The sequence below is a fragment of the Choloepus didactylus genome, chromosome 1 (genome assembly GCF_015220235.1).
Source record: "Choloepus didactylus isolate mChoDid1 chromosome 1, mChoDid1.pri, whole genome shotgun sequence".
Lineage (NCBI taxonomy): Eukaryota > Metazoa > Chordata > Mammalia > Pilosa > Megalonychidae > Choloepus > Choloepus didactylus.
The window spans coordinates 179,076,270-179,101,165 of record NC_051307.1 but is presented as its reverse complement, the minus strand read 5'-3'; the positions used below and the strand labels follow the sequence as shown (position 1 = coordinate 179,101,165).

The following is a 24,896-nucleotide window of genomic DNA, read 5'->3' as shown; positions in this document are numbered from 1 at the left end:
GGATATGGTACAGGGAAGGGAAGGAGGCCAAGTGAACATGTAATGTCAAGCAAAGTCCCACTGCAGGTGTTTGGCTCAATTTTGGAGGATAGTGCTAGAGATAGTGTGGGTCTTACCTCAAAGTTGTCTCCAATAGGGGTGAGGGTGTTGGGGTATTTATACCTTCAAACCCATCAGTCATTGGTTAAGAGTGGGAAAATAAATTCCCAGGACCTCCAGTTCTCCATGCCAAAAGGCAAAATATGTTCCAACAGCCTAAAGCTGTGCTCCAAAGAAGCACAGAGTCTGGCTATTGGGAATGAAAGCACACCAGGAATGGGAAATTGAAATGGAATCTGAGGGGTTATGGGTGGAGCACTGACAGCATCTGCTTTATGAACTTTTGGAGATAAATCTTCTGAGTTCATAGTAGATTAAAAAATGAGAAATTTAATTTGTGGATAGCCAAAGATGTTTTTTTCTATAGTGGATATTATATCTTATTAAGACATTTGTTAATATGATTAGGATACACTTTTTGTACCCTTAGAATGAACAGGCTCCTAGACATTTCATCCACAATTCTGCTGTTCCCATATTATTGAACTAAAAAATACTCACCAAATATGAAGATACTTAACTGAGAGACCTAGAAATCATTCTTTTCTCTGCAATACATATAAATCTTAAGCCAGTAATTCTCCTCAGTAATCTCACAGAACAGCAACTGCTTGATTATTCTTAACAGTCAATACAGATTTATACTGTACTGTATAAATTATATATACTCTGTCTCAATACTGATATATCAGTTCCTTTAAACCTTGATCCACCACCAAACCTAACTTTAAATTTCCACTCAATTAATTTAGAGGGCTGAGGACAGTGCTAAGTATATGGTATTGAATTGAATGATCACACTTCTAAATTTGGTGTGTGTGTGTGTGTACGTATGTGAGAGTGTGTAAAATATCCAAGGGAGCGAGACTTCCTTCCACATAAATAAAACAAAATAAATAAAGTAAATAAAATAAAATGACAAACCCATACACCCTCACAGCTTAATTTCATTTGAAGGCTGACAGCATCCTACTTAAGTTTACAAATGCAATTTCAGAAGAGGTGAACATGGTAGATGCTGTTATCTCTTGGAACATATGTAAATATACTTTTCCTCTAATTTGTAAGCTAAAGTTGAACAGCAGAGGAGGTGGGGAGACTGCATGATCAGTTTTTGCCATAATAATGCTAAGAAATAACCACATAATCCCAGTGACATTCAGGTGTAGACATTTAATCTCCCACCCACAGTCTGTGGATCAGCTGGGCTGGTTCTCCTTCAGACTGCAGGTCTATGGATTTTCTGGGGGCAGATCTGTTCCACAGGTCTTATTCTGGGCCCAGACTGGAGAGCAGCATTTATGTGGGACATGTTCTTCTCATGGTGGTGGGCAAAAGCTCCCAGAGGGACAAATAGAAGCACTCAATACCTCTGAAGACTGAGGCTCTGATATGGTGCACTGTCATTTCCACATCCCATTTGACCAAAGCAAGTAGACACAATCAAAATCAAAGGCAAGGGTGGGAAATGAATACTGCCACCATGAGACCACGGCAAGGGTGAGAATGTATAAAATCTCCAGAGTAGTAAGAACTGGAGTCAACAACAGTTCCATTGACCGCAGGAGAGTTGTTTCTGGAAATAAAAATAAATTCCTTGGACACATAATAGGCAATGTTTATATGATTCATTGATATTTAGTGTTTAACCTGGAACTGCTTGATTGTGCTTCTTGATTCATCTGAGGTTGGGTGATTTCAAAGATACTTTTTAATATGTTTAATTGAAATAGTGATCAAGAGTTTTCCTATCTTTTTTTCCCCCTATCTTTAGATAACAGGTGGAAAATTGCGTCTGTTTTCTGGGCTGATTTATTCTCCCTTCCTTAGTATCTGTTAATGTCCTCATTTTAATTCAGCCCTGAGGTACTGAAGAGTGAGCCGTATGGAGAGAAGGCTGATGTCTGGGCAGCCGGCTGCATCCTTTATCAGATGGCAACTCTGGATCCTCCCTTCTACAGCACCAACATGCTCTCCCTGGCTACTAAAGTAAGCAACGTTGGGGAACAAAAGATCCATGTTGCTAAAAATGCCATTCCTTTTCTTCTTTTCTTTTTTTTTTTTTTTTTTCACAGAGTTCACATTCCTTTTCTTCTTAAACAGAGCATTTGCAAGTTTTACAAAAATGTCAATTAAAAGCAGGCATTCTTTTACTATCTCATGAGCTGGCTTATTTTCCCCCCTTCTAATATAGATCATGTACTTTGGCACATTTTCCTCGAAAATTTTCTTCATTTTTCATAGAGAATTATGAAAATAAATATGTAGAGTTACTTTTGGTCTTTTATTTTTAATTGCAGTTTGGGCTCCCCACAGTCCCACATATTATATTATCCTACACATCATTTATTATGAATCTGAGGTTACCTTTAACTCAGCTTGGAGAATACAATTCCATGTTCAAGAAATGTTTAATTGATGTTAATTTCTTATTTGGTAGAATGTTTTGGTTTCTGAATAAAATTTGTGCTTGAATTTTTATTGCTTAATTAATAACCCTCATGCTGTGGCCAAATGTTACTGCTCACAGATATAAACGGCTCATTTTACTTCCATCACTCCAGTCTGTTTGTTTTGCAGATAGTGGAGGCAGTGTATGAACCAGTACCAGAAGGTATCTACTCCGAAAAAGTGACAGATACCATCAGCAGGTAAGTAGTCTCACCACTTGGTATTTATAGGGATCATGAAGAAATACCTTATGAAAAAATTCATGAAGAAGGTCCCCCAAATAATCCCAAACTAGAAAAGTGTTTGTGCATCATTGGTAATAGTGACAATTTAGAGACAACCAAAGTGTCTAAGAGAAAGTAGTACATTCACTTGAAATATTATGCAACCACTAGAATGATTATTCAGAAGGCTTTGTATCACCCTGTAAAATATATTTGATATGAAGCCAAGTAAAACAAACAGGATGTGAAACTAACTGTGACTGAAACTGTAGAAATATGCATGGATGTGGAAAAAGGCTGGACAAGAACACATGAATCTGGAAAGGGCTATGTTAGATGCCTAATTTGCAAGCAGTTTTTCATTTTTATTTTTAAACTGGTAATGTTGGATTTTAGAATAATTTTTCAAAGAAAGTCAGAAGCGGTTCAGTTATCAATATAATAGGTGTTTAATGAAAGTCCAATGCGGTACCAAAGTTTGGGCCAGTCCCTCCTGGCCCCAGAGAGCTTGGGAGCTGCTGACTTCTTGCCCTACCCTCTTCCGCTTTCCTTCCTGTGTCCTGCACCCCAGCCACATGGAGCTTGCTCCCTCCTGGCCTAGACTCTCCCTGTGTGGACAATTCCCTTTTCCTGGATACACATAGGTTGCAGGTCCTCACTTCTTTTGGGTCTCTGCTGAAATATCTCCCTATCAGAGAACCTTTCTTGATGACCCACTGCTTCTCAGTACTCTCTGGCCCCTTGCCATGTTTTTAGAAAGCTGTAGCACCCATCACCAGAGATTTTATACATATACACACATACTTGTTTGCTTATCATCTGTCTCTTCCCCACCAGAATGTAAATTCCACAAGGGCAGAGACTTTGTCTGTTTAGTTCATAACCGTTCAGTGTCCATAGCAGTCCCTGATACAAAGAAATCCCTTAATAAATATTGATTGTATGAATAAATGACTCTCATTTATCTGGCTGATTGTTATTTCTGGACCTTTTTGTGTACTTAAGTTGTCCCTAGACTGCTTCTCTGCTCCATCAAGCTGAGCCAAATTATCAGTATTTTGTGTTGTGTAAATCCTAGAGTCACCCCAGAGAGAATCTTTATCCGCCATTAACTTCTTCCCCCACCCAAATCCCTTAAAATTTGATTTGGTATCTATCCTAGCACTTATAATAAATATATTATTAGGCTGTGTCCCTTCCCTTTGTTTTCTCCTTCCAGCCCATTGTTTGACACTAACTGGTTCTCACATATTTGTAGGATTATATCTTGAATCTTTCCTTGTTCAGCACAATGCTGCTTACCATACTAAGTCCTCAGGCAGAAGGGCAATTGTAGCAAAATAGCTAAGAGCCTCAGGCTCTGGAGAGGGGCCCAGCTGGGACTGGTTCCTAACTGCAGGCTCTGGATAAACTATTTGACCATTCTTTCTCCATCTCTGTTTCCTCTTCTGGGGAAGTGGGGATGGTAATAGTACCTACCTCATCAGACTGTTGTGATGATTGTACAAATTAATATATGCAACACACTTTGCATAGCTTTGGAAAATGGAATATTTGAGCAATGTTAGCAAATTATCGTTGTTAATATTATGGGAAATGAGCTGAAACTCCTCTCTGAATCATGTGAAGTCCTTACTAGATCATGCTCCATGGCTATTGAATTTAGATAAATGTATTTAAACTGCTCATCTCTTCACAATTTGTTCCTTTTCTCTGTTATTTGCTTTCTGGGAAGTGCCTTAAAAATTTAACAAGTCTCCAGAGATGTCAAGACAAAAGTGTAATATTTATGCATTTATTTTTCTCCTTTTCCTGGGTAGTTGAATGCCACAAAGAATAGGGGAAGGTAGAGCAGGTTAAAAAAAAAAAAGGGTATTGAGATATTGTTCTAATTTGGTGAAGCTGGACAAACAGGACCATAATTGGCTTCTGACAGACTCCCTCACTGTAGGTGTCCATGCATCTTATGGCTTACAGTCTGGTAGGGAACTCAGATATCAACATAATACTGCAGAGTTAAGAGCAACAATAGGTTCTGTAATGAACTGGATTCTAATCCTTCCTCTTCCACTGTCCTCCTATGCAACCTTGAGTCTGCTACTTAACCTTCCTAAGCCTCAATTTTCTCATCCATGGTGATATGTCGGTAGTGGTAGCAACTTATAGACTTGTTTTGAAGCTTAAATAAGGTAATGTTTCTGATGTAATTACTACCAAGCATGTAGTAAGCCTTCAATAAACAGTAGCTTTTGTTTTAATGAGATTATTTATAGAATTAAGGATAGAAGACAAATTATGATAAACGTGACAAAGGATGGTAAAGGGGAAAGATTCTCTGAAGAAGAGACACATAGGTGAGACCTGAACATTGAGCAGTTCTCAAAATGTCAACAGTGGAGAAAGCATCCAGGAAGAGGGTGCAGCATCTGTGAAAACTTTCTTGATAAATTATGGAACTGAAAGCAAGTGGAGATATAGCGTGAATGATTCGGGGCTGTGGAGGCCAGAAGGACCAGATCAGCTAGATCCTACAGGCTGTATTGAGGTTTCAAATTTTTTGTCTCAAGTACTAAAAAGAGTGTTGGAGGTTTTTCTAAGCAGGCTAGGACATAGTGGTCTTTAACAAAGATCATGCTGGCTGCTCTATGGGGAACAGACTGGAAGAGAATGAGAGTGCAAGGAGGAAGCAGTTTCAGGTGTCCGCTGAGAGAGAGGTGATGGCACTTTGACTGGAGTGGTGATGGTGGAGATGGAAAGAGGTGGAATTATTTGCACTGTGGGTTGGAAGTTGATTTACAATGATAAAAGGATTCAAAAATACTTCAGTAAAATGGTGAAATAGGATGACAATGAAAATATGAAAGGGATTGGATTCGTTCTGTAATACTTCATAAAATGGAGCCAAGAGAAGGGGATGGAAGCCATGAGGAAACAGAGTTCAGCACACTGTTAGGAAGTGAGTGTGCCATAATTAGAGATATCCACAGTGGAGGAGGCTGCTAGGTGGCTAGGTAGGTAGTGAATTTACCATCACCCAGATGATTCAGGTAATGCGTGATCACCTATTAGGGGATCTGAGGATAAATGCTCTTTGAGGACTCTTCTAATTCAAAACTACTAAGATGTCATGATAAGTTGTAACTGACTATAAGTTTAGATTGAAGCATGCATTGTATAACAGATGTTGTTTTCACTTGAAGTTATTTAAGACTCCTCATTGCCTGGGTTTACATCACGTATAAAGTTTTACCTTTAGAAAATTTGACATAAAGCCAAAATCATTTGGGAACAAAACACAAACTTATAACACAATTACTTATTTAATTTGCTTTGGATTTTTAATATTTAAAAATTGTTAGTAGCAAAAGAATTAGGGAATAGATTTAAATTTCCTCTGTTCCTAGTTTCTTATTTTCTTTGGGAGATTGATGTAAGGGACTCATAAAGGCAAAATTGTTCTTAATGAACATTTAGGACTCAGTGAAACATCAGACTCAGAGTCAGTCAGTAGTAATTTGAAAGAGACTTTGAAAAAATAAGATAATTATTGATGGAAAGTTTTACCATAAACATTCTTAATTTTAAACCATTAATTATTTCCAGTCACACACATCTTTTTTTCTTCTTCTGTTTACCAACTTCTCATTTTACTTTCTATATTCTTGCAGGTAGAGCTCATGCAGTTTACATTTCTAATGTGCAGCATTTTTCCTTTTTCCTTTTTGTTCATGTGCTGTGCACCCACATTTTGTCATTGAAACTTTTCTTTCTTAGCAGGCTTTTAAGTTGGGAGAATAACTTAGCAACCCTGACGAGTTTGGGGCAGAAAATAAATACATCTTGTTGCTCTGCCCAGTACCAGCGTTACTATTTTTACCTTCCAGTACACTGTTAGAGAGCATTGTCTGTTTACTTTTTAAAAAGAAAGAACATTTCCTTTTATGCACAAAATATTCCAATCACCTTATTTTTCTCTCTCTGTGCCTGGTTGCATAAGCTGACTGGCTTTTTGTTTCAGAGACAGTCATGACTGCTAACAAATTTAATGCTTTCAGCTAGTTCTAAGGGCAAGTGGATCTTTACATTTTTCGCTAGGTGTACAACCCTTTGTTTCTGAAAGCATGAAATGAATGCAATCATACACTGTCCCTTTAATTCTTCCCATCTCTTCTCTCAGAGCAGAGTGAGGACAAAGTGAATGGGGTGAATGGGATTTCCCATATTTTATCTAGAACAGGATTTTATGCTTATTTGATCAGAGAATCATTGTTGGGCAATCTTCAGCATGTATTCAGTAGCTCTTAAGAGTTTCTCTGAAATGCCTAAGCAGGGAGTAATTTCAGAGTACTGAGGCTAAACTGGAACTTCTGGTAGAGACGTTCCTGTGAGTCAAAAATTCCGTAACTGAGTCTTTTGGGTTATGGACAGGAAAATTCTTTAGATATTAGGCTGAGTACATTCGTTCATTCATTCAGTCATTCTTTCATTCATTCTGTGAATACCTGCTAGGGCCCAGATTCCATTTTACGTGCTGGGGAGAACACAGTTAGGACGACACGTATCTGTCCCCTCAAGAAGTTTCTAGTCTAATGGTGAAACAGGCCAGTACATTACAATAATTATGGTAGTTTTAAATACTCAAATGTAGATGATGCAATGAAAACATATAAAAGGGACACCTAAGTCTGCCAGAGGTACTCCAAGAAGTCTTTCGGGTTGCATCTTGGAAAAAGGGTGAAATGTTGGCAAGCAGATAAAAGATGGGGTCCGGGCAAGAGCATTTAAAGCAGAGGGATTAAAGTCAGCAGAGTAATGGGGGTAGAGGAAAGCCATGAGCTGTTTGGGGAAGAACAGGAAGGAATATCCAGTGTGTTGCTGGGGGAAGGGAAAGAGAAGGTGAAGCTGTGGAGGGAGGTAAGGGCCAGTTAGTGAAGGCATTTATATGACATGCTAGGAGTTTAAATTTTATCCTATTGGACCATGAGAGGCTATTGAGGAATCCTGAGCATAGGAGTGATGTAGTCAGGTTGAGGAATGTTCTTCTAGCAGTGCACAGTGTGGAGCCAAGGTGGACAAGAGATGAGTATGTTATGTTTCAGTAGTCTAAGGAAGCAATGATGAAATCGACCAACAAACCATGGGACAGGAGGTTAAGGATACAGATTCAAGAAATATTTGGAAGGTAAAAGCCTTAGGACTTGACTTGGTGTTTATCAAATGTAAGAGGGGAGGCAGGAGAAATAAAAGTGTAGGATTTTCTTTTTCATTAATTTATTAAGTCTTGACAGTGTGCCAGCATTTTACAGAAATTGCCTCATTTAATCACAATATCAGCTAGATGAGGTAGCTACTCTGAATATCCCCATTTTACAGGGAGGATATCTGCAACTTAAAAGCTGAAGTAAGTTGCCCAAGATCAGAGCTAATAAATGGTGAACTGGGATTTAAACCCTAGCAATTTGAATCCAGAACCTACACATGGACTCATGATGCTAAATGGAATCTCCCTGGTGGTGCCTTTTCCAATAAATGCAAAAACAGAAGGGAAGTAAGCTTGGGAAGGAAGGAGATGACTAAATGCCAAGAAGACAGAAATCATCTTGTTCCCGTTTACCATAGTATCTTCAGATCCCAAAAATGTATTTGCTGAATAAATGAATTTGTTTTAATATGATACATTTGAGGGTCCTGACTATGAATAATTATACTAAAAATTTGAATTTCTCTAAGATACTATTTTATGGCCTAAAAGGAGTAGGGTTTTAAGAGACTCCATGTCTTCTCAAATATAAGTATATAATTTGCAAAACTAGCTTATGTTTCCTTTTGATTTTAAAAAAATGGGAAAACGGGATATCCATATGCAAAAGAATGAAGGTGGAATCCCACCTCACATCATTTTCAAAACTCAACTGAAAATGGATCCAAAGACCTAAATATAAGAACTAGAACTACAAAACTACTAGAAGAAAACACAGAGAAGCGTCTTCAGGACCTTGTGTTAGACAATGGTTTCTTAGACTTTATATCTAAAACAAGAATAACTAAAGAAAAAACAGGTAAATGGGACCTCATCAAAATTAAAAACTTTTGTGCATCAAAGGATTTCATCATGAAAGTAAAAAGACAACCTACAGAACGGGAGAAAATATTTGGAAACCACATACCTGATAAGGGTTTGATATCCAGAATATGTAAACAACTGCCACAACTCAATAACAAAAAGACACACAACCCAATTAAAAAATGGGCAAAAGACTTGAATAGACATTTCTCCAAAGAAGATGTACAAATGGCCAAGAGGCACATGAAAAGATGCTCAACAACATTAGACATTGGGAAATGCAAATCAAAACCACAAGATAGCATTTCACACCCATTAGAAAGGCTACTATTAAAAAATGGGAAATAAATTCTGGTGAGGAGCAGAGAAATAGGAATGCACAGTCAATGTTGGTGAGAATGTAAAATGGTACAGTTTCTGTGGAAAATAGTTGGGCAGAAATTTAAGTATAGACTTACTGTGTGACTCAGCAATCCTACTTCTAGCTATATATCCAAAAGAATTGAAAGTAGGGTCTCAAACAGATATTTGCACACTAGTGTTTACAGTGGCATTATTCATGTTGCCCAAAAGGTGGAAGCGACTTACGCGTGTATCAACAGAAGAATGGGTGAAAAAAGTGTGGTATGTACATACAATATAATATTATTTAACCATAAAATGGAATGAAGTTCTGATAATGCAACAACATGGATGAACCTAGAAGATATTATGTTGAGTGAAATAAGCCAGACACAAAAGGACAAGTATTGTATGACCTCACTGATAAGAAATAATTAGAATAAGCAAAATCATTGAGTCAGAATCCAGAATATAGGTTTACAGAACATGGAGTAAGGGTAGGGAATGAGGAGTTATTGCTTAAGTTGTACATAATTTCTATTTGGGTTGATTGTGACGTTTTGTTAATGAATGGTGGTGATGATAGCACAACATTGTGAACGTAGTTCACAGTGCTGAATTATACTTGTGAATGTGGTTAAAAGGGGGAAATTTTAGGTTGTAGACCCAAAGGTAAATCATGGACTATAGTTTATAGAATAATTATTATACTTTTTCAACAATTATAGCAAAGCTACCACACTAATGCAAGGTGTTAAAATAGGGAAAACTATGTGTATATATATGAATGGAGGGTTATATGGAGAGGCTGTATTTTCTGCATGATTTTTCTGTTAACCTGCAACTCCTCTAATAAAAAAAAAATTAAAGAAAACTCAGCTGATAACCCAACTACAAATATTACCTAGAATTAATGTAAATATCTGAAATTTAAGAATTTGGACTATCTGCACTAATGAAAGGCTTAGATGCTGAGGTTTTTTCCTCATGTGGCAGTCTTATCAACATTAGGTCAACCATGCATTTTTAACACCATTAACCCATTTTGCTAATTAGTGAGAGCAGATGAGGAATCTGATTTAATTAGAAAGTGAAATTCAACAACTTAGTTTCTTTTGTGATTATGTGCAAAAGTAGGAAACTTGTACATGAATGTGTCGTGGGCACCATCATGTTTGTCTGCTGTGGGGGTTTGGGACAGGCACAGAGAGGGTCAGGACCAGACATGTGCCCCCACAGTATCTTGGGGTGGGGCTAGGTATCAACCATCCATGTCCTGGGCTGGCAGCACCATGGCACATTTTGGAGAATACTTAGTGGGGTCCTTTGTCCACCCCCAACCAGATACCACATATGTCCTGGAGGGAATAGAGGTTTCAATCCTCTGGGAGTCACCCCTACTCCCTGCTTGAGCCCCATGTTTTCATTTCACACTGGGCTTGGCAAATTATGGAGCCGATTTTGTCACTGCAATTACTTACATTACTGTATGTAATAAATGCATAGAGTGAACTTTGTGAAATGTGAATTCAGCAGATGTGCAAGTGTATGTCACAACCATACAGTAAGCCAACTGCCTCAGACTTTGAAAAGGAAAAGCATGGAGACATAAAATGATAAAGCAATTTCTTAAAACCTAAGACTTATGTGTATTTGACTAATGGTTAATAACCCAATAAGAAGGAATAAATAGCAAATTATGGAATTAGAGTCTTATTTCTACTTCTATTATGAAGAATAATTGTGTGTTAATAATTCATAAACTTTGTCTGGTACACCTGTAGTATAGGTGTAAGTTGTATTCTTTGATTATGGGTTGCTAAATCAAATGCAAGATGTGATAATTAGATCTTTTTCTCACATCCAAACAAGTTATGTTTTATTGAGAAGTATGCATGACTTCCCTTGACATTAAATAATTGTTAAAAATAGACAAAATATTTTTGTGGATGTCAGATGTATCTAAAGCATACTGACCAATGATCTTGCTAATTGGATTCCATGGGCATCAAGAATAGCTTTCTTTGAGTGTTTAGCTGTGCTATCCATAATACTCCCTTTAATATTGTATTGATACTTCCAAACTCCAAAATCACAGAAACTATTAACGCGTAATATGTCAAATTGGCTATATATTTTTATTTCCTGCAAACAAGTTAAATTCCTAAGTAACTGACTTGGGTTTTATTTGTATTACTTCATATTTTGTAAGTTATTCTCACTAATCAAGCTGTACTAACATTGCTAATATTCAGCTGGAAAAGGCCAGTAAAGTTTTAACTTCCCCATCTCCCTGCTAGAAATCTTACTTCCTTTTTGCATCATAGATAATCACCAAAGCCAATATGATGGGGATCCCTCTTTGTTTCACTGACTGGTTTGTCAGCAGTGATTTCAGAAAGAAATCAACCTGCACATGAGAAGTGACCCCATCATCTATCCTGAGACCCAAGGAGCAGCTTTATGCTGGGGTTGTAACTTTTGTCTGCCAGGAAATCTCAGGTTCAGAGCTAAGCTTAATGTCCATCTTGCCCTGGGTTCTCCTGGGTGGGAACACCATGGTGGACATACAGGTGAGTTTAACCTTGACCCTCCACGCTCTGTGGCCTGGTTGACCAGAGAGAGTGTTATAACTGGTGCTGACATTGACCGGAGAGAGTTACAATTTGCTCATCTCTCTTAGGTGCCTCACTCCTGATGCAGAAGCCCGCCCAGATATTGTAGAAGTCAGTTCTGTGATATCAGATGTCATGATGAAGTATTTAGACAATTTATCTACATCTCAACTGGCCTTGGAGAAGAAGCTGGAACGGGAACGGAGGCGCACACAAAGGTATTTTATGGAAGCCAACCGGAATGCAGTCACGTGTCACCATGAGCTGGCTCTGCTGTCTCTGGTAAGTGGGACTCTTTCAAGCTTTTCATCATGCATTTTAATATAGGCTGTTTAAAATTGCTTATATTTGTTTTAAGGGAAGTTTATCTAAAGTCAGGAAAATATTAACTATTAACTGCAACATTTCAGTAATATATAGTTACATATTTATATGTATTGCTCTATTTTATAAATAACATTAAAATAACTCAACATAATTGATTTTCCAAAGTAACTCAAAACGTATAATATGTAGCAAAACCAGAGCTATCAAAAAGTTCTCTTTGCTCTTTAAATTTATATTATGGCCTTGGTCTAAATAGCAGTGAATGCTTATATATAATTTCTTTAGTGATCTGATTGTACCTTTTGGGAATATTTGTGACAGCATCATGGATTAATTCAGGGAAGGAAGTAATATTTGCCTTTAAATTTCTTCTTACTAGTCTGTGAAATTGATTTCATTACTGTTTGTGGTGGTAATAATTTTGCCATTCTTTAGATTAGATTATGCCTTTTTATTTTTTCTGCCAGTACCTTTAGATTATTTTGATATTTATGTTTATTTCTAAACCTAGCTTGAAAAACTGATGCCAAAGTTACCAATTTCCACATGTGCAAACGCTGGTGCCAAAGCTGCTCCATTGCTGTCTCTTACTTTACTTCTTTTGTGCCTTTGTTTTAATCAAGATCCACCATTTGCTCACACTCTACGCCTTCACCCAGCAGGGATGCAGTAAGGGGCCCTTCAACCCAGCAAAGATTGTAGTCTTCCCTCCTGCTGAAAGGCTCAAGGCAGTAGGGTCATAAAGCAAGTTCTTGGGCAGGGTACCTGACCATTAAATTTCTTACCAGTACCTGCTCTACTTCAGCTGGGAAAATTATATAAGAAGTTGGGCCCAAAGAAAAGGCAGTTCTGACTTCTTGAATAACAGTGTGTCCAGAGAAGCCATTTCTTTTTTAGAAGGAAAGTGCTGCTGGTTAGGGGATGTGCCTTGATGTACTTGGATTCCAGCAGTTGAAGATACAATATAGTTTTCATTTGTGGGGAAACTTTCATCTTCATTGCCTTCAAAGCTGAGCCCAGCTGTAATTTCACAGACCAACCCATGTGATTATCTAAGGCTTCAATTTATGTTCAGGAACATATAATTTGGAGTTATAGTCTGGCTGAACATAATTAAATCTTATACATGTGGTGTTAGAGCTCACCTTGCTGGTTATTTTACTATATGACTTCATAAAAACGAGGCAGCAGTGAGAAACACATGATTCTATATATGTCATGTTGCATTCAGAATATAGTATTCCAGTAAACTAAAATGCACAAGATTTAGCTGTTTCTATATATCTTAAGTATTTGTAGCCTTCTTTTACACCCTGTACTGCAAAGCTACTTAGCCAATTTCCAATCTGATATAAAAGAATCATTTTAAATTAGATTCATGTCACTGATGTGGGGGCTGGTGGAGTTAGATTAAAATCTAACAGCATTTAAACAACTTGCAAGGGACCATTTTATTTGTTTATTTAACTTTACTTCTCGGCTTTTTTTTTTTTTTTTTAACTCTATTACAAAAAATTTCAAACATTTTACAGAAATAAGGAGATCCTATAATGATCCTTTGTGTACTATAATGATCTTTCGTGTCCTTATCCCCCAGCTTCAACAATTAGCCACTCAGGGTCAGTCCTGTATCATCTCTCCCCAACTTACTTCTTCCACCCTGCCATCCCCAGATTATTTTGAAGCAAATCCCATATAGCATATAATTTCATCCATAACATTTTTTTAATCATTTTATTGAGATATATTCGCATACCACGCAGTCATACAAAACAAATCGCACTTTCGATTGTTCACAGTACCATTACATAGTTGTACATTCATCACCTAAATCAATCCCTGACACCTTCCTTAGCACACACACAAAAATAACAAGAATAATAATTAGAGTGAAAAAGAGCAATTGAAGTAAAAAAGAACACTGGGTACCTTTGTCTGTTTGTTTCCTTCCCCTATTTTTCTACTCATCCATCCATAAACTAGACAAAGTGGAGTGTGGTCCTTATGGCTTTCCCAATCCCATTGTCACCCCTCATAACCTACATTTTTATACAACTGTCTTCGAGATTCATGGGTTCTCGGTTGTAGTTTGATAGTTTCAGGTATCCACCACCACCTACCCCAATTCTTTAGAACCTAAAAAGGGTTGTCTAAATTGTGCGTAAGAGTGCCCACCAGAGTGACCACTCGGCTCCTTTTGGAATCTCTCTGCCACTGAAGCTTATTTCATTTCCTTTCACATCCCCCTTTTGGTCAAGAAAATGTTCTCCATCCCACGATGCCAGGTCTACATTCCTCCCCGGGAGTCATATTCCACGTTGCCAGGGAGATTCACTCCCCTGGGTGTCTGATCCCACGTAGGGGGGAGGGCAGTGATTTCACCTTTCAAGTTGGCTTAGCCAGAGAGAGAGGGCCACATCTGAGCAACAAAGAGGCATTCGGGAGGAGGCTCTTAGGCACAACCATAGGGAGGCCTAGCCTCTCCTTTGCAGCAACCGTCTTCCCAAGGGTAAAACTTATGGTAGAGGGCTCAACCCATCAAACCACCAGTCCCCTATGTCTGTGGTCATGTTAGCAACCATTGAGGTGGGGTAGGCCAATACCTCTGCATTCTCCACAGGCTCCTCAAGGGGGCACTACATCTTTTTTTCCTTGTTTTTCTTTTGTTTCTTTTTTAACTATCCCTTCTTTTTTAAATCAACTGTATGAAAACAAGTTAAAAAAAAACCAAACATACAATAAAAGAACATTTCAAAGAGACCATAACAACGGAGTAAGAAAAAGACAACTAACCTAAGATAACTGCTTAACTTCCAACATGTTCCTACTTTATCCCAAGAAAGTTACCTAATATAGCAACATTTCTGTGAACTTGTTCCTACTATATCCATCAGAAATTAACAGACCATAGTCATTCCTGGGCATCCCCAGAACGTTAAATAGCTTATCTGTTCTTCTTGGATTATTGTTGCCCCTTCCTTAATTGCTCTCTACTGCTAGTTCCCCTACATTCTACATTATAAACCATTTGTTTTACATTTTTCAAAGTTCACATTAGTGGTAGCATATAATATTTCTCTTTTTGTGCCTGGCTTATTTCGCTCAGCATTATGTCTTCAAGGTTCATCCATGTTGTCATATGTTTCACCAGATCGTTCCTTCTTACTGCCGCGTAGTATTCCATCGTGTGTATATACCACATTTTATTTATCCACTCATCTGTTGAAGGACATTTGGGTTGTTTCCATCTCTTGGCAATTGTGAATAATGCTGCTATGAACATTGGCGTGCAGATATCTGTTCGTGTCACTGCTTTCCGATCTTCCGGGTATATACCGAGAAGTGCAATCACTGGATCTAATGGTAACTTTATTTCTAGTTTTCTAAGGAACTGCCAGACTGACTTCCAGAGTGGCTGAACCATTATACAGTCCCACCAACAATGAATAAGAGTTCCAATTTCTCCACATCCCCTCCAGCATTTGTAGTTTCCTGTTTGTTTAATGGCAGCCATTCTAATCAGTGTGAGATGGTATTTCATTGTGGTCTTAATTTGCATCTCTCTAATAGCTAGTGAAGCTGAACATTTTGTCATGTGTTTCTTGGCCATTTGTATTTCCTCTTCAGAGAACTGTCTTTTCATATCTTTTGCCCATTTTATAATTGGGCTGTCTGTACTATTGTCATTGAGTTGTAGGATTTCTTTATATATGCAAGATATCAGTCTTTTGTCAGATACATGGTTTCCAAAAATTTTTTCCCATTGAGTTGAACAACAAATCAGTGACCTGGAAGATGACAGAATGGAAAATGAAAGCATGAAAGAAAGAGTGGGGAAAAAATTTGAAAAAATCGAAATGGACCTCAGGGATATGATAGATAATATGAAACGTCCGAATATAAGACTCATTGGTGTCCCAGAAGGGGAAGAAAAGGGTAAAGGTCTAGGAAGAGTATTCAAAGAAATTGTTGGGGAAAACTTCCCAAATCTTCTAAACAACATAAATACACAAATCATAAATGGTCAGCGAACTCCAAATAGAATAAATCCAAAAAAACCCACTCGGAGACATATTCTGATCACACTGTCAAACACAGAAGAGAAGGAGCAAGTTCTGAAAGCAGCAAGAGAAAAGAAATTCACCACATACAAAGGAAACAGCATAAGACTAAGTAGTGACTACTCAGCAGCCACCATGGAGGTGAGAAGGCAGTGGAACGATATATTTAAAATTCTGAGTGAGAAAAATTTCCAGCCAAGAATACTTTATCCAGCAAAGCTCTCCTTCAAATTTGTGGGAGAGCTTAAATTTTTCACAGACAAAGAAATGCTGAGAGAATTTGCTAACAAGAGACCTGCCCTACTGGAGATACTAAAGGGAGCCCTACAGACAGAGAAACAAAGAAAGGACAGAGAGACTTGGAGAAAGGTTCAGTACTAAAGAGATTCGGTATGGGTACAATAAAGGATATTAATAGAGAGAGGGGAAAAATATGACAAACATAAACCAAAGGATAAGATGACTGATTCAAGAAATGCCTTCACGGTTATAACGTTGAATGTAAATGGATTAAACTCCCCAATTAAAAGATACAGATTCGCAGAATGGATCAAAAAAAATGAACCATCAATATGTTGCATACAAGAGGCTCATCTTAGACACAGGGACACAAAGAAACTGAAAGTGAAAGGATGGAAAAAATATTTCATGCAAGCTACAGCCAAAAGAAAGCAGGTGTAGCAATATTAATCTCAGATAAAATAGACTTCAAATGCAGGGATGTTTTGAGAGACAAAGAAGGCCACTACATACTAATAAAAGGGGCAATTCAGCAAGAAGAAATAACAATCGTAAATGTCTATGCACCCAGTCAAGGTGCCACAAAATACATGAGAGAAACACTGGCAAAACTAAAGGAAGCAATTGATGTTTCCACAATAATTGTGGGAGACTTCAACACATCACTCTCTCCTATAGATAGATCAACCACACAGAAGACCAATAAGGAAATTGAAAACCTAAACAATCTGATAAATGAATTAGATTTAACAGACATATACAGGACATTACATCCCAAATCACCAGGATACACATACTTTTCTAGTGCTCATGGAACTTTCTCCAGAATAGATCATATGCTGGGACATAAAACAAGCCTCAATAAATTTAAAAAGATTGAAATTATTCAAAGCACATTCTCTGACCACAATGGAATACAATTAGAAGTCAACAACCATCAGAGACTTAGAAAATTCACAAATACCTGGAGGTTAAACAACACACTCCTAAACAATCAGTGGGTTAAAGAAGAAATAGTAAGAGAAATTGCTAAATATATAGAGACGAATGAAAATGAGAACACAACATACCAAAACCTACGGGATGCAGCAAAAGCAGTGCTAAGGGGGAAATTTATAGCACTAAATGCATATATTAAAAAGGAAGAAAGAGCCAAAATCAAAGAACTAATGGATCAACTGAAGAAGCTAGAAAATGAACAGCAAACCAATCCTAAACCAAGTAGAAGAAAAGAAATAACAAGGATTAAAGCAGAAATAAATGACATAGAGAACAAAAAAACAATAGAGAGGATAAATATCACCAAAAGTTGGTTCTTTGAGAAGATCAACAAGATTGACAAGCCCCTAGCTAGACTGACAAAATCAAAAAGAGAGAAGACCCATATAAACAAAATAATGAATGAAAAGGTGACATAACTGCAGATCCTGAAGAAATTAAAAAAATTATAAGAGGATACTATGAACAACTGTATGGCAACAAACTGGATAATGTAGAGGAAATGGACAATTTCCTGGAAACATATGAACAACCTAGACTGACCAGAGAAGGAATAGAAGACCTCAACCAACCCATCACAAGCAAAGAGATCCAATCAGCCGTCAAAAATCTTCCCACAAATAAATGCCCAGGGCCAGATGGCTTCACAGGGGAATTCTACCAAACTTTCCAGAAAGAACTGACACCAATCTCACTCAAACTCTTTCAAAACATTGAAGAAAATGGAACACTACCTAACTCATTTTATGAAGTTAACATCAATCTAATACCAAAACCAGGCAAAGATGCTATAAAAAAGGAAAACTACCGTCCAATCTCCCTAATGAATATAGATGCAAAAATCCTCAACAAAATACTTGCAAATCGAATCCAAAGACACATTAAAAAAATCATACACTATGACCAAGTGGGGTTCATTCCAGGCATGCAAGGATGGTTCAACATAAGAAAATCAATCAATGTATTACAACACATTAACAAGTCAAAAGGGAAAAATCAGTTGATCATCTCAATAGATGCTGAAAAAGCATTTGACAAAATCCAACATCCCTTTTTTTTTTTTTAATTAAATAATTTTATTAAGGTTGAATTTTCCATACAGTAAAGTGCATATATCTTAGTTCAATGAGTTTTCACAACTGCATACATCTGAGTGTCCAACACTCTAATTGAGATATAGAACTTGCCCAGCACCCCAGTTAGTTCCATTATGCTCTTTTCTGTCAGTCCTTCCAAGAGGCAGCCACTGTTCTGATTTCTATTGCAATCCATTAGTTTTATATATTCTTGAACTTATATAAAGTGGAATCATATAGTACATATTATTTTATGTTTGGCTTCTTTCACCAACATAATGTTTTTGAAACTCATCCATATTGTTGCAGAAATGAGTAGTTAATTTTTAAAAATTTCTGAATTGCATTCCAATGTAATATACGTAACACAGTTTGTTTATCCATTTTATCAATTCTCATGTCATTCGACTTTTGGATCTTTTCCTCTTTGGGGGATATTATTATGAATAAAGCTACTACATTCTTGCATAAATCTGTTGATGGACATACATTTTCGTTTTACTTGGGTGAAGATCTAGAAGTCGAATAGCCAAATCATAGAACAGGTATAGGCTTATCTTTTTTTTTTTTTTTTTTATCATCATTTTATTGAGATATATTCACATACCATGCAGTCATACAAAACAAATTGTACTTTCGATTGTTTACAGTACCATTACATAGTTGTACATTCATCACCTAAATCAATCCCTGACACCTTCATTAGCACACACACAAAAATAACAAGAATAATAATTAGAGTGAAAAAGAGCAATTGAAGTAAAAAAGAACACTGGGTACCTTTGTCTGTTTGTTTCCTTCCCCTACTTTTCTACACATCCATCCATAAACTAGACAAAGTGGAGTGTGGTCCTTATGGCTTTCCCAATCCCATTGTCACCCCTCATAAGCTACATTTTTATACAACTGTCTTCGAGATTCATGGGTTCTGGGTTGTAGTTTAATAGTTTCAGGTATCCACCACCAGCTACCCCAATTCTTTAGAACCTAAAAAAGGTTGTCTAAAGTGTGCGTAAGAGTGCCCACCAGAGTGATCTCTCGGCTCGTTTTGGAATCTCTCTGCCACTGAAGCTTATTTCATTTCCTTTCACATCCCCCTTTTGGTCAAGAAGATATTCTCCATCCCACGATGCCGGGTCTACATTCCTCCCCAGGAGTCATATTCCACGTTGCCAGGGAGATTCACTTCCCTGGGTGTCTGATCCCACGTAGGGGGGAGGGCAGTGATTTCACCTTTCAAGTTGGCTTAGCCAGAGAGAGAGGGCCACATCTGAGCAACAAAGAGGCATTCAGGAGGAGACTCTTAGGCACAAATACAGGGAGGCCTAGCCTCTCCTTTGCAGCAACCGTCTTCCCAAGGGTAAAACTTATGGTAGAGGGCTCAACCCATCAAACCACCAGTCCCCTATGTCTGTGGTCATGTTAGCAACCATGGAGGTGGGGTAGGCGAATACCCCTGCATTCTCCACAGGCTCCTCAAGGGGGCACTACATCTTTTTTTTTTTTTTCCTTGTTTGTCTTTTTTCTTTTTTTTTTTTTTTTTAACTTTCCCTTCTTTTTTAAATCAACTGTATGAAAAAAAAAGTTAAAAAGAAAACAAACATACAATAAAAGAACATTTCAAAGAGACCATAACAAGGGAGTAAGAAAAAGACAACTAACCTAAGATAACTGCTTAACTTCCAACATGTTCCTACTTTACCCCAAGAAAGTTACATAATATAGCAACATTTCAGTGAACTTGTTCCTACTACATCCATCAGAAATTAACAGACCATAGTCATTTCTGGGCATCCCCAGAACGTTAAATAGCTTATCTGTTCTTCTTGGATTATTGTTCCCCCTTCCTTAATTGCTCTCTACTGCTAGTTCCCCTACATTCTACATTATAAACCATTTGTTTTACATTTTTCAAAGTTCACATTAGTGGTAGCATATAATATTTCTCTTTTTGTGCCTGGCTTATTTCGCTCAGCATTATGTCTTCAAGGTTCATCCATGTTGTCATATGTTTCACCAGATCGTTCCTTCTTACTGCCGCGTAGTATTCCATCGTGTGTATATACCACATTTATTTATCCACTCATCTGTTGAAGGACATTTGGGTTGTTTCCATCTCTTGGCAATTGTGAATAATGCTGCTATGAACATTGGCGTGCAGATATCTGTTCGTGTCACTGCTTTCCGATCTTCCGGGTATATACCGAGAAGTGCAATCGCTGGATCGAATGGTAGCTCTATATCTAGTTTTCTAAGGAACCGCCAGACTGACTTCCAGAGTGGCTGAACCATTATACAGTCCCACCAACAATGAATAAGAGTTCCAGTTTCTCCACATCCCCTCCAGCATTTGTAGTTTCCTGTTTGTTTAATGGCAGCCATTCTAACCGGTGTTAGATGGTATCTCATTGTGGTCTTAATTTGCATCTCTCTAATAGCTAGTGAAGCTGAACATTTTTTCATGTGTTTCTTGGCCATTTGTATTTCCTCTTCAGAGAACTGTCTTTTCATATCTTTTGCCCATTTTATAATTGGGCTGTCTGTACTATTGTCATTGAGTTGTAGGATTTCTTTGTATATGCAAGATATCAGTCTTTTGTCAGATACATGGTTTCCAAAAATTTTTTCCCATTGAGTTGGCTGCCTCTTTACCTTTTTGAGAAATTCCTTTGAGGTGCAGAAACTTCTAAGCTTGAGGAGTTCCCATTTATCTATTTTCTCTTTTGTTGCTTGTGCTTTGGGTGTAAAGTCTAGGAAGTGGCCTCCTAATCCAAGGTCTTGAAGATGTTTTCCTACATTATCTTCTAGGAGTTTTATGGTACTTTCTTTTATATTGAGATCTTTGGTCCATTTTGAGTTAATTTTTGTGTAGGGGGTGAGGTAGGGGTCCTCTTTCATTCTTTTGGATATGGATATCCAACTCTCCCAGCCCCATTTGTTGAAAAGACAATTATGGCTCAGTTCGGTGACTTTGGGGGCCTTATCAAAGATCAGTCGGCCATAGATCTGAGGGTCTATCTCTGAATTCTCAATTCGATTCCATTGATCTATATGTCTATCTTTGTGCCAGTACCATGCTGTTTTGGCAATTGTGGCTTTATAATAAGCTTCAAAGTCAGGCAGTGTAAGTCCTCCCACTTCGTTTTTCTTTTTTAGAGTGTCTTTAGCAATTCGAGGCATCTTCCCTTTCCAAATAAATTTGATAACTAGCTTTTCCAAGTGTGCAAAGTAGGTTGTTGGAATTTTGATTGGGATTGCATTGAATCTGTAGATGAGTTTGGGTAGAATTGACATCTTAATGACATTTAGCCTTCCTATCCATGAACATGGAATATTTTTCCATCTTTTAAGGTCCCCTTCTATTTCTTTTAGTAGAGTTATGTAGTTTTCTTTGTATAGGTCTTTTACATCTTTGGTTAAGTTTATTCCTAGGTACTTGATTTTTTTAGTTGCTATTGAAAATGGTATCTTTTTCTTGAGTGTCTCTTCAGTTTGTTCATTTCTAGCATATAGAAACATTACTGACTTATGTGCATTAATCTTGTATCCCGCTACTTTGCTAAATTTGTTTATTAGCTCTAGTAGCTGTATCGTCGATTTCTCAGGGTTTTCTAGATATAAGATCATATCATCTGCAAACAATGACAGTTTTACTTCTTCTTTTCCAATTTGTATGCCTTTTATTTCTTTGTCTTGCCGGATTGCCCTGGCTAGCACTTCCAGCACAATGTTGAATAACAGTGGTGACAGCGGGCATCCTTGTCTTGTTCCTGATCTTAGAGGGAAGGCTTTCAGTCTCTCACCATTGAGTACTATGCTGGCTGTGGGTTTTTCATATATGCTCTTTATCATGTTGAGGAAGTTTCCTTCAATTCCTACCTTTTGAAGTGTTTTTATCAAAAAGGGATGTTGGATTTTGTCAAATGCTTTTTCAGCATCTATTGAGATGATCAATTGATTTTTCCCTTTCGAGTTTTTAATGTGTTGTAATACATTGATTGTTTTTCTTATGTTGAACCATCCTTGCATGCCTGGAATGAACCCCACTTGGTCATGGTGTATGATTTTTTTAATGTGTCTTTGGATTCAATTTGCAAGTATTTTGTTGAGGATTTTTGCATCTATATTCATTAGGGAGATTGGCCGGTAGTTTTCCTTTTTTGTAACATATTTGCCTGGTTTTGGTATTAGATTGATGTTAGCTTCATAAAATGAGTTAGGTAGTGTTCCATTTTTTTCAATGTTTTGAAAGAGTTTGAGTAAGATTGGTGTCAGTTCTTTCTGGAAAGTTTGGTAGAATTCCCCTGTGAAGCCATCTGGCCCTGGGCATTTATTTGTGGGAAGATTTTTGATGACTGATTGGATCTCTTTGCTTGTGAGGGGTTGGTTGAGGTCTTCTGTTTCTTCTCTGGTCAGTCTAGGTTGTTCATATGTTTCCAGGAAATTGTCCATTTCTTCTACATTATCCAGTTTGTTGCCATACAGTTGTTCATAATATCCTCTTATAATTTTTTTAATTTCTTCAGGATCTGCAGTTATGTCACCTTTTTCATTCATTATTTTGTTTATATGGGGCTTCTCTCTTTTTGATTTTGTCAATCTAGCTAGGGGCTTGTCAATCTTGTTGATCTTCTCAAAGAGCCAACTTTTGGTGATATTTATCCTCTCTATTGTTTTTTTGTTCTCTATGTCATTTATTTCTGCTTTAATCCTTGTTATTTCTTTTCTTCTACTTGGTTTAGGATTGGTTTGCTGTTCATTTTCTAGCTTCTTCAGTTGATCCATTAGTTCTTTGATTTTGGCTCTTTCTTCCTTTTTAATATATGCGTGTAGTGCTATAAGTTTCCCCCTTAGCACTGCTTTTGCTGCATCCCATAGGTTTTGGTATGTTGTGTTCTCATTTTCATTCGTTTGTATATATTTAGCAATTTCTCTTGCTATTTCTTCTTTAACCCACTGATTGTTTAGGAGTGTGTTGTTTAACCTCCAGGTATTTGTGAATTTTCTAAGTCTCTGATGGTTATTGACTTCTAATTGTATTCCATTGTGGTCAGAGAATGTGCTTTGAATAATTTCAATCTTTTTAAATTTATTGAGGCTTGTTTTATGTCCCAGCATATGATCTATTCTGGAGAAAGTTCCGTGAGCACTAGAAAAGTATGTCTATCCTGCTGATTTGGGATGTAATGTCCTGTATATGTCTGTTAAATCTAATTCATTTATCAGATTGTTTAGGTTTTCAATTTCCTTATTGGTCTTCTGTCTGGTTGATCTATCTATAGGAGAGAGTGATGTGTTGAAGTCTCCCACAATTATTGTGGAAACATCAATTGCTTCCTTTAGTTTTGCCAGTGTTTCTCTCATGTATTTTGTGGCACCTTGATTGGGTGCATAGACATTTACGATTGTTATTTCTTCTTGCTGAATTGCCCCTTTTATTAGTATGTAGTGGCCTTCTTTGTCTCTCAAAACATCCCTGCATTTGAAGTCTACTTTATCTGAGATTAATATTGCTACACCTGCTTTCTTTTGGCTGTAGCTTGCATGAAATATTTTTTTCCATCCTTTCACTTTCAGTTTCTTTGTGTCCCTGTGTCTAAGATGAGTCTCTTGTATGCAACATATTGATGGTTCATTTTTTTTGATCCATTCTGCGAATCTATATCTTTTAATTGGGGAGTTTAATCCATTTACATTCAACGTTAAAACCGTGAAGGCATTTCTTGAATCGGCCATCTTATCCTTTGGTTTATGTTTGCCATATTTTTCCCTCTCTCTATTAATATCCTTTATTGTACCCATACCGAATCTCTTTAGTACTGAACCTTTCTCCAAGTCTCTCTGTCCTGTCTTTGTTTCTCTGTCTGTAGGGCTCCCTTTAGTATCTCCAGTAGGGCAGGTCTCTTGTTAGCAAATTCTCTCAGCATTTCTTTGTCTGTGAAAAATTTAAGCTCTCCCTCAAATTTGAAGGAGAGCTTTGCTGGATAAAGTATTCTTGGCTGGAAATTCCTCTCACTCAGAATTTTAAATATATCGTGCCACTGCCTTCTTGCCTCCATGGTGGCTGCTGAGTAGTCACTACTTAGTCTTATGCTGTTTCCTTTGTATGTGGTGAATTGCTTTTCTCTTGCTGCTTTCAGAACTTGCTCCTTCTCTTCTATGTTTGACAGTGTGATCAGTATATGTCTCGGAGTGGGTTTTTTTGGATTTATTCTATTTGGAGTTCGCTGAGCATTTATGATTTGTGTATTTATGTTGTTTAGAAGATTTGGGAAGTTTTCCCCAACAATTTCTTTGAATACTCTTCCTAGACCTTTACCCTTTTCTTCCCCTTCTGGGACACCAATGAGTCTTATATTCGGACGTTTCATATTATCTATCATATCCCTGAGGTCCAT

At 37.4% G+C, this 24,896-nt stretch overlaps 1 protein-coding gene across 9 annotated transcripts in view; it reads left to right on the top strand.

Annotated features, from left to right (window-relative positions):
• Positions 1-24,896, top strand: part of NEK10 (NIMA related kinase 10) — a 296,604-nt gene that overhangs the window by 188,585 nt on the left and 83,123 nt on the right. For all 9 annotated transcript variants that reach the window (XR_005218355.1, XR_005218356.1, XM_037846062.1 and 6 more), the window contains 3 exons: positions 1,959-2,088; positions 2,680-2,750; positions 11,864-12,077. Coding sequence is in view for 7 of the 9 variants with exons in the window: in XM_037846062.1 (XP_037701990.1) it covers positions 1,959-2,088; positions 2,680-2,750; positions 11,864-12,077 (415 nt within the window). In the remaining 2 variants the exon portion in view is untranslated. The remainder of the gene's footprint in view (positions 1-1,958; positions 2,089-2,679; positions 2,751-11,863; positions 12,078-24,896) is intronic.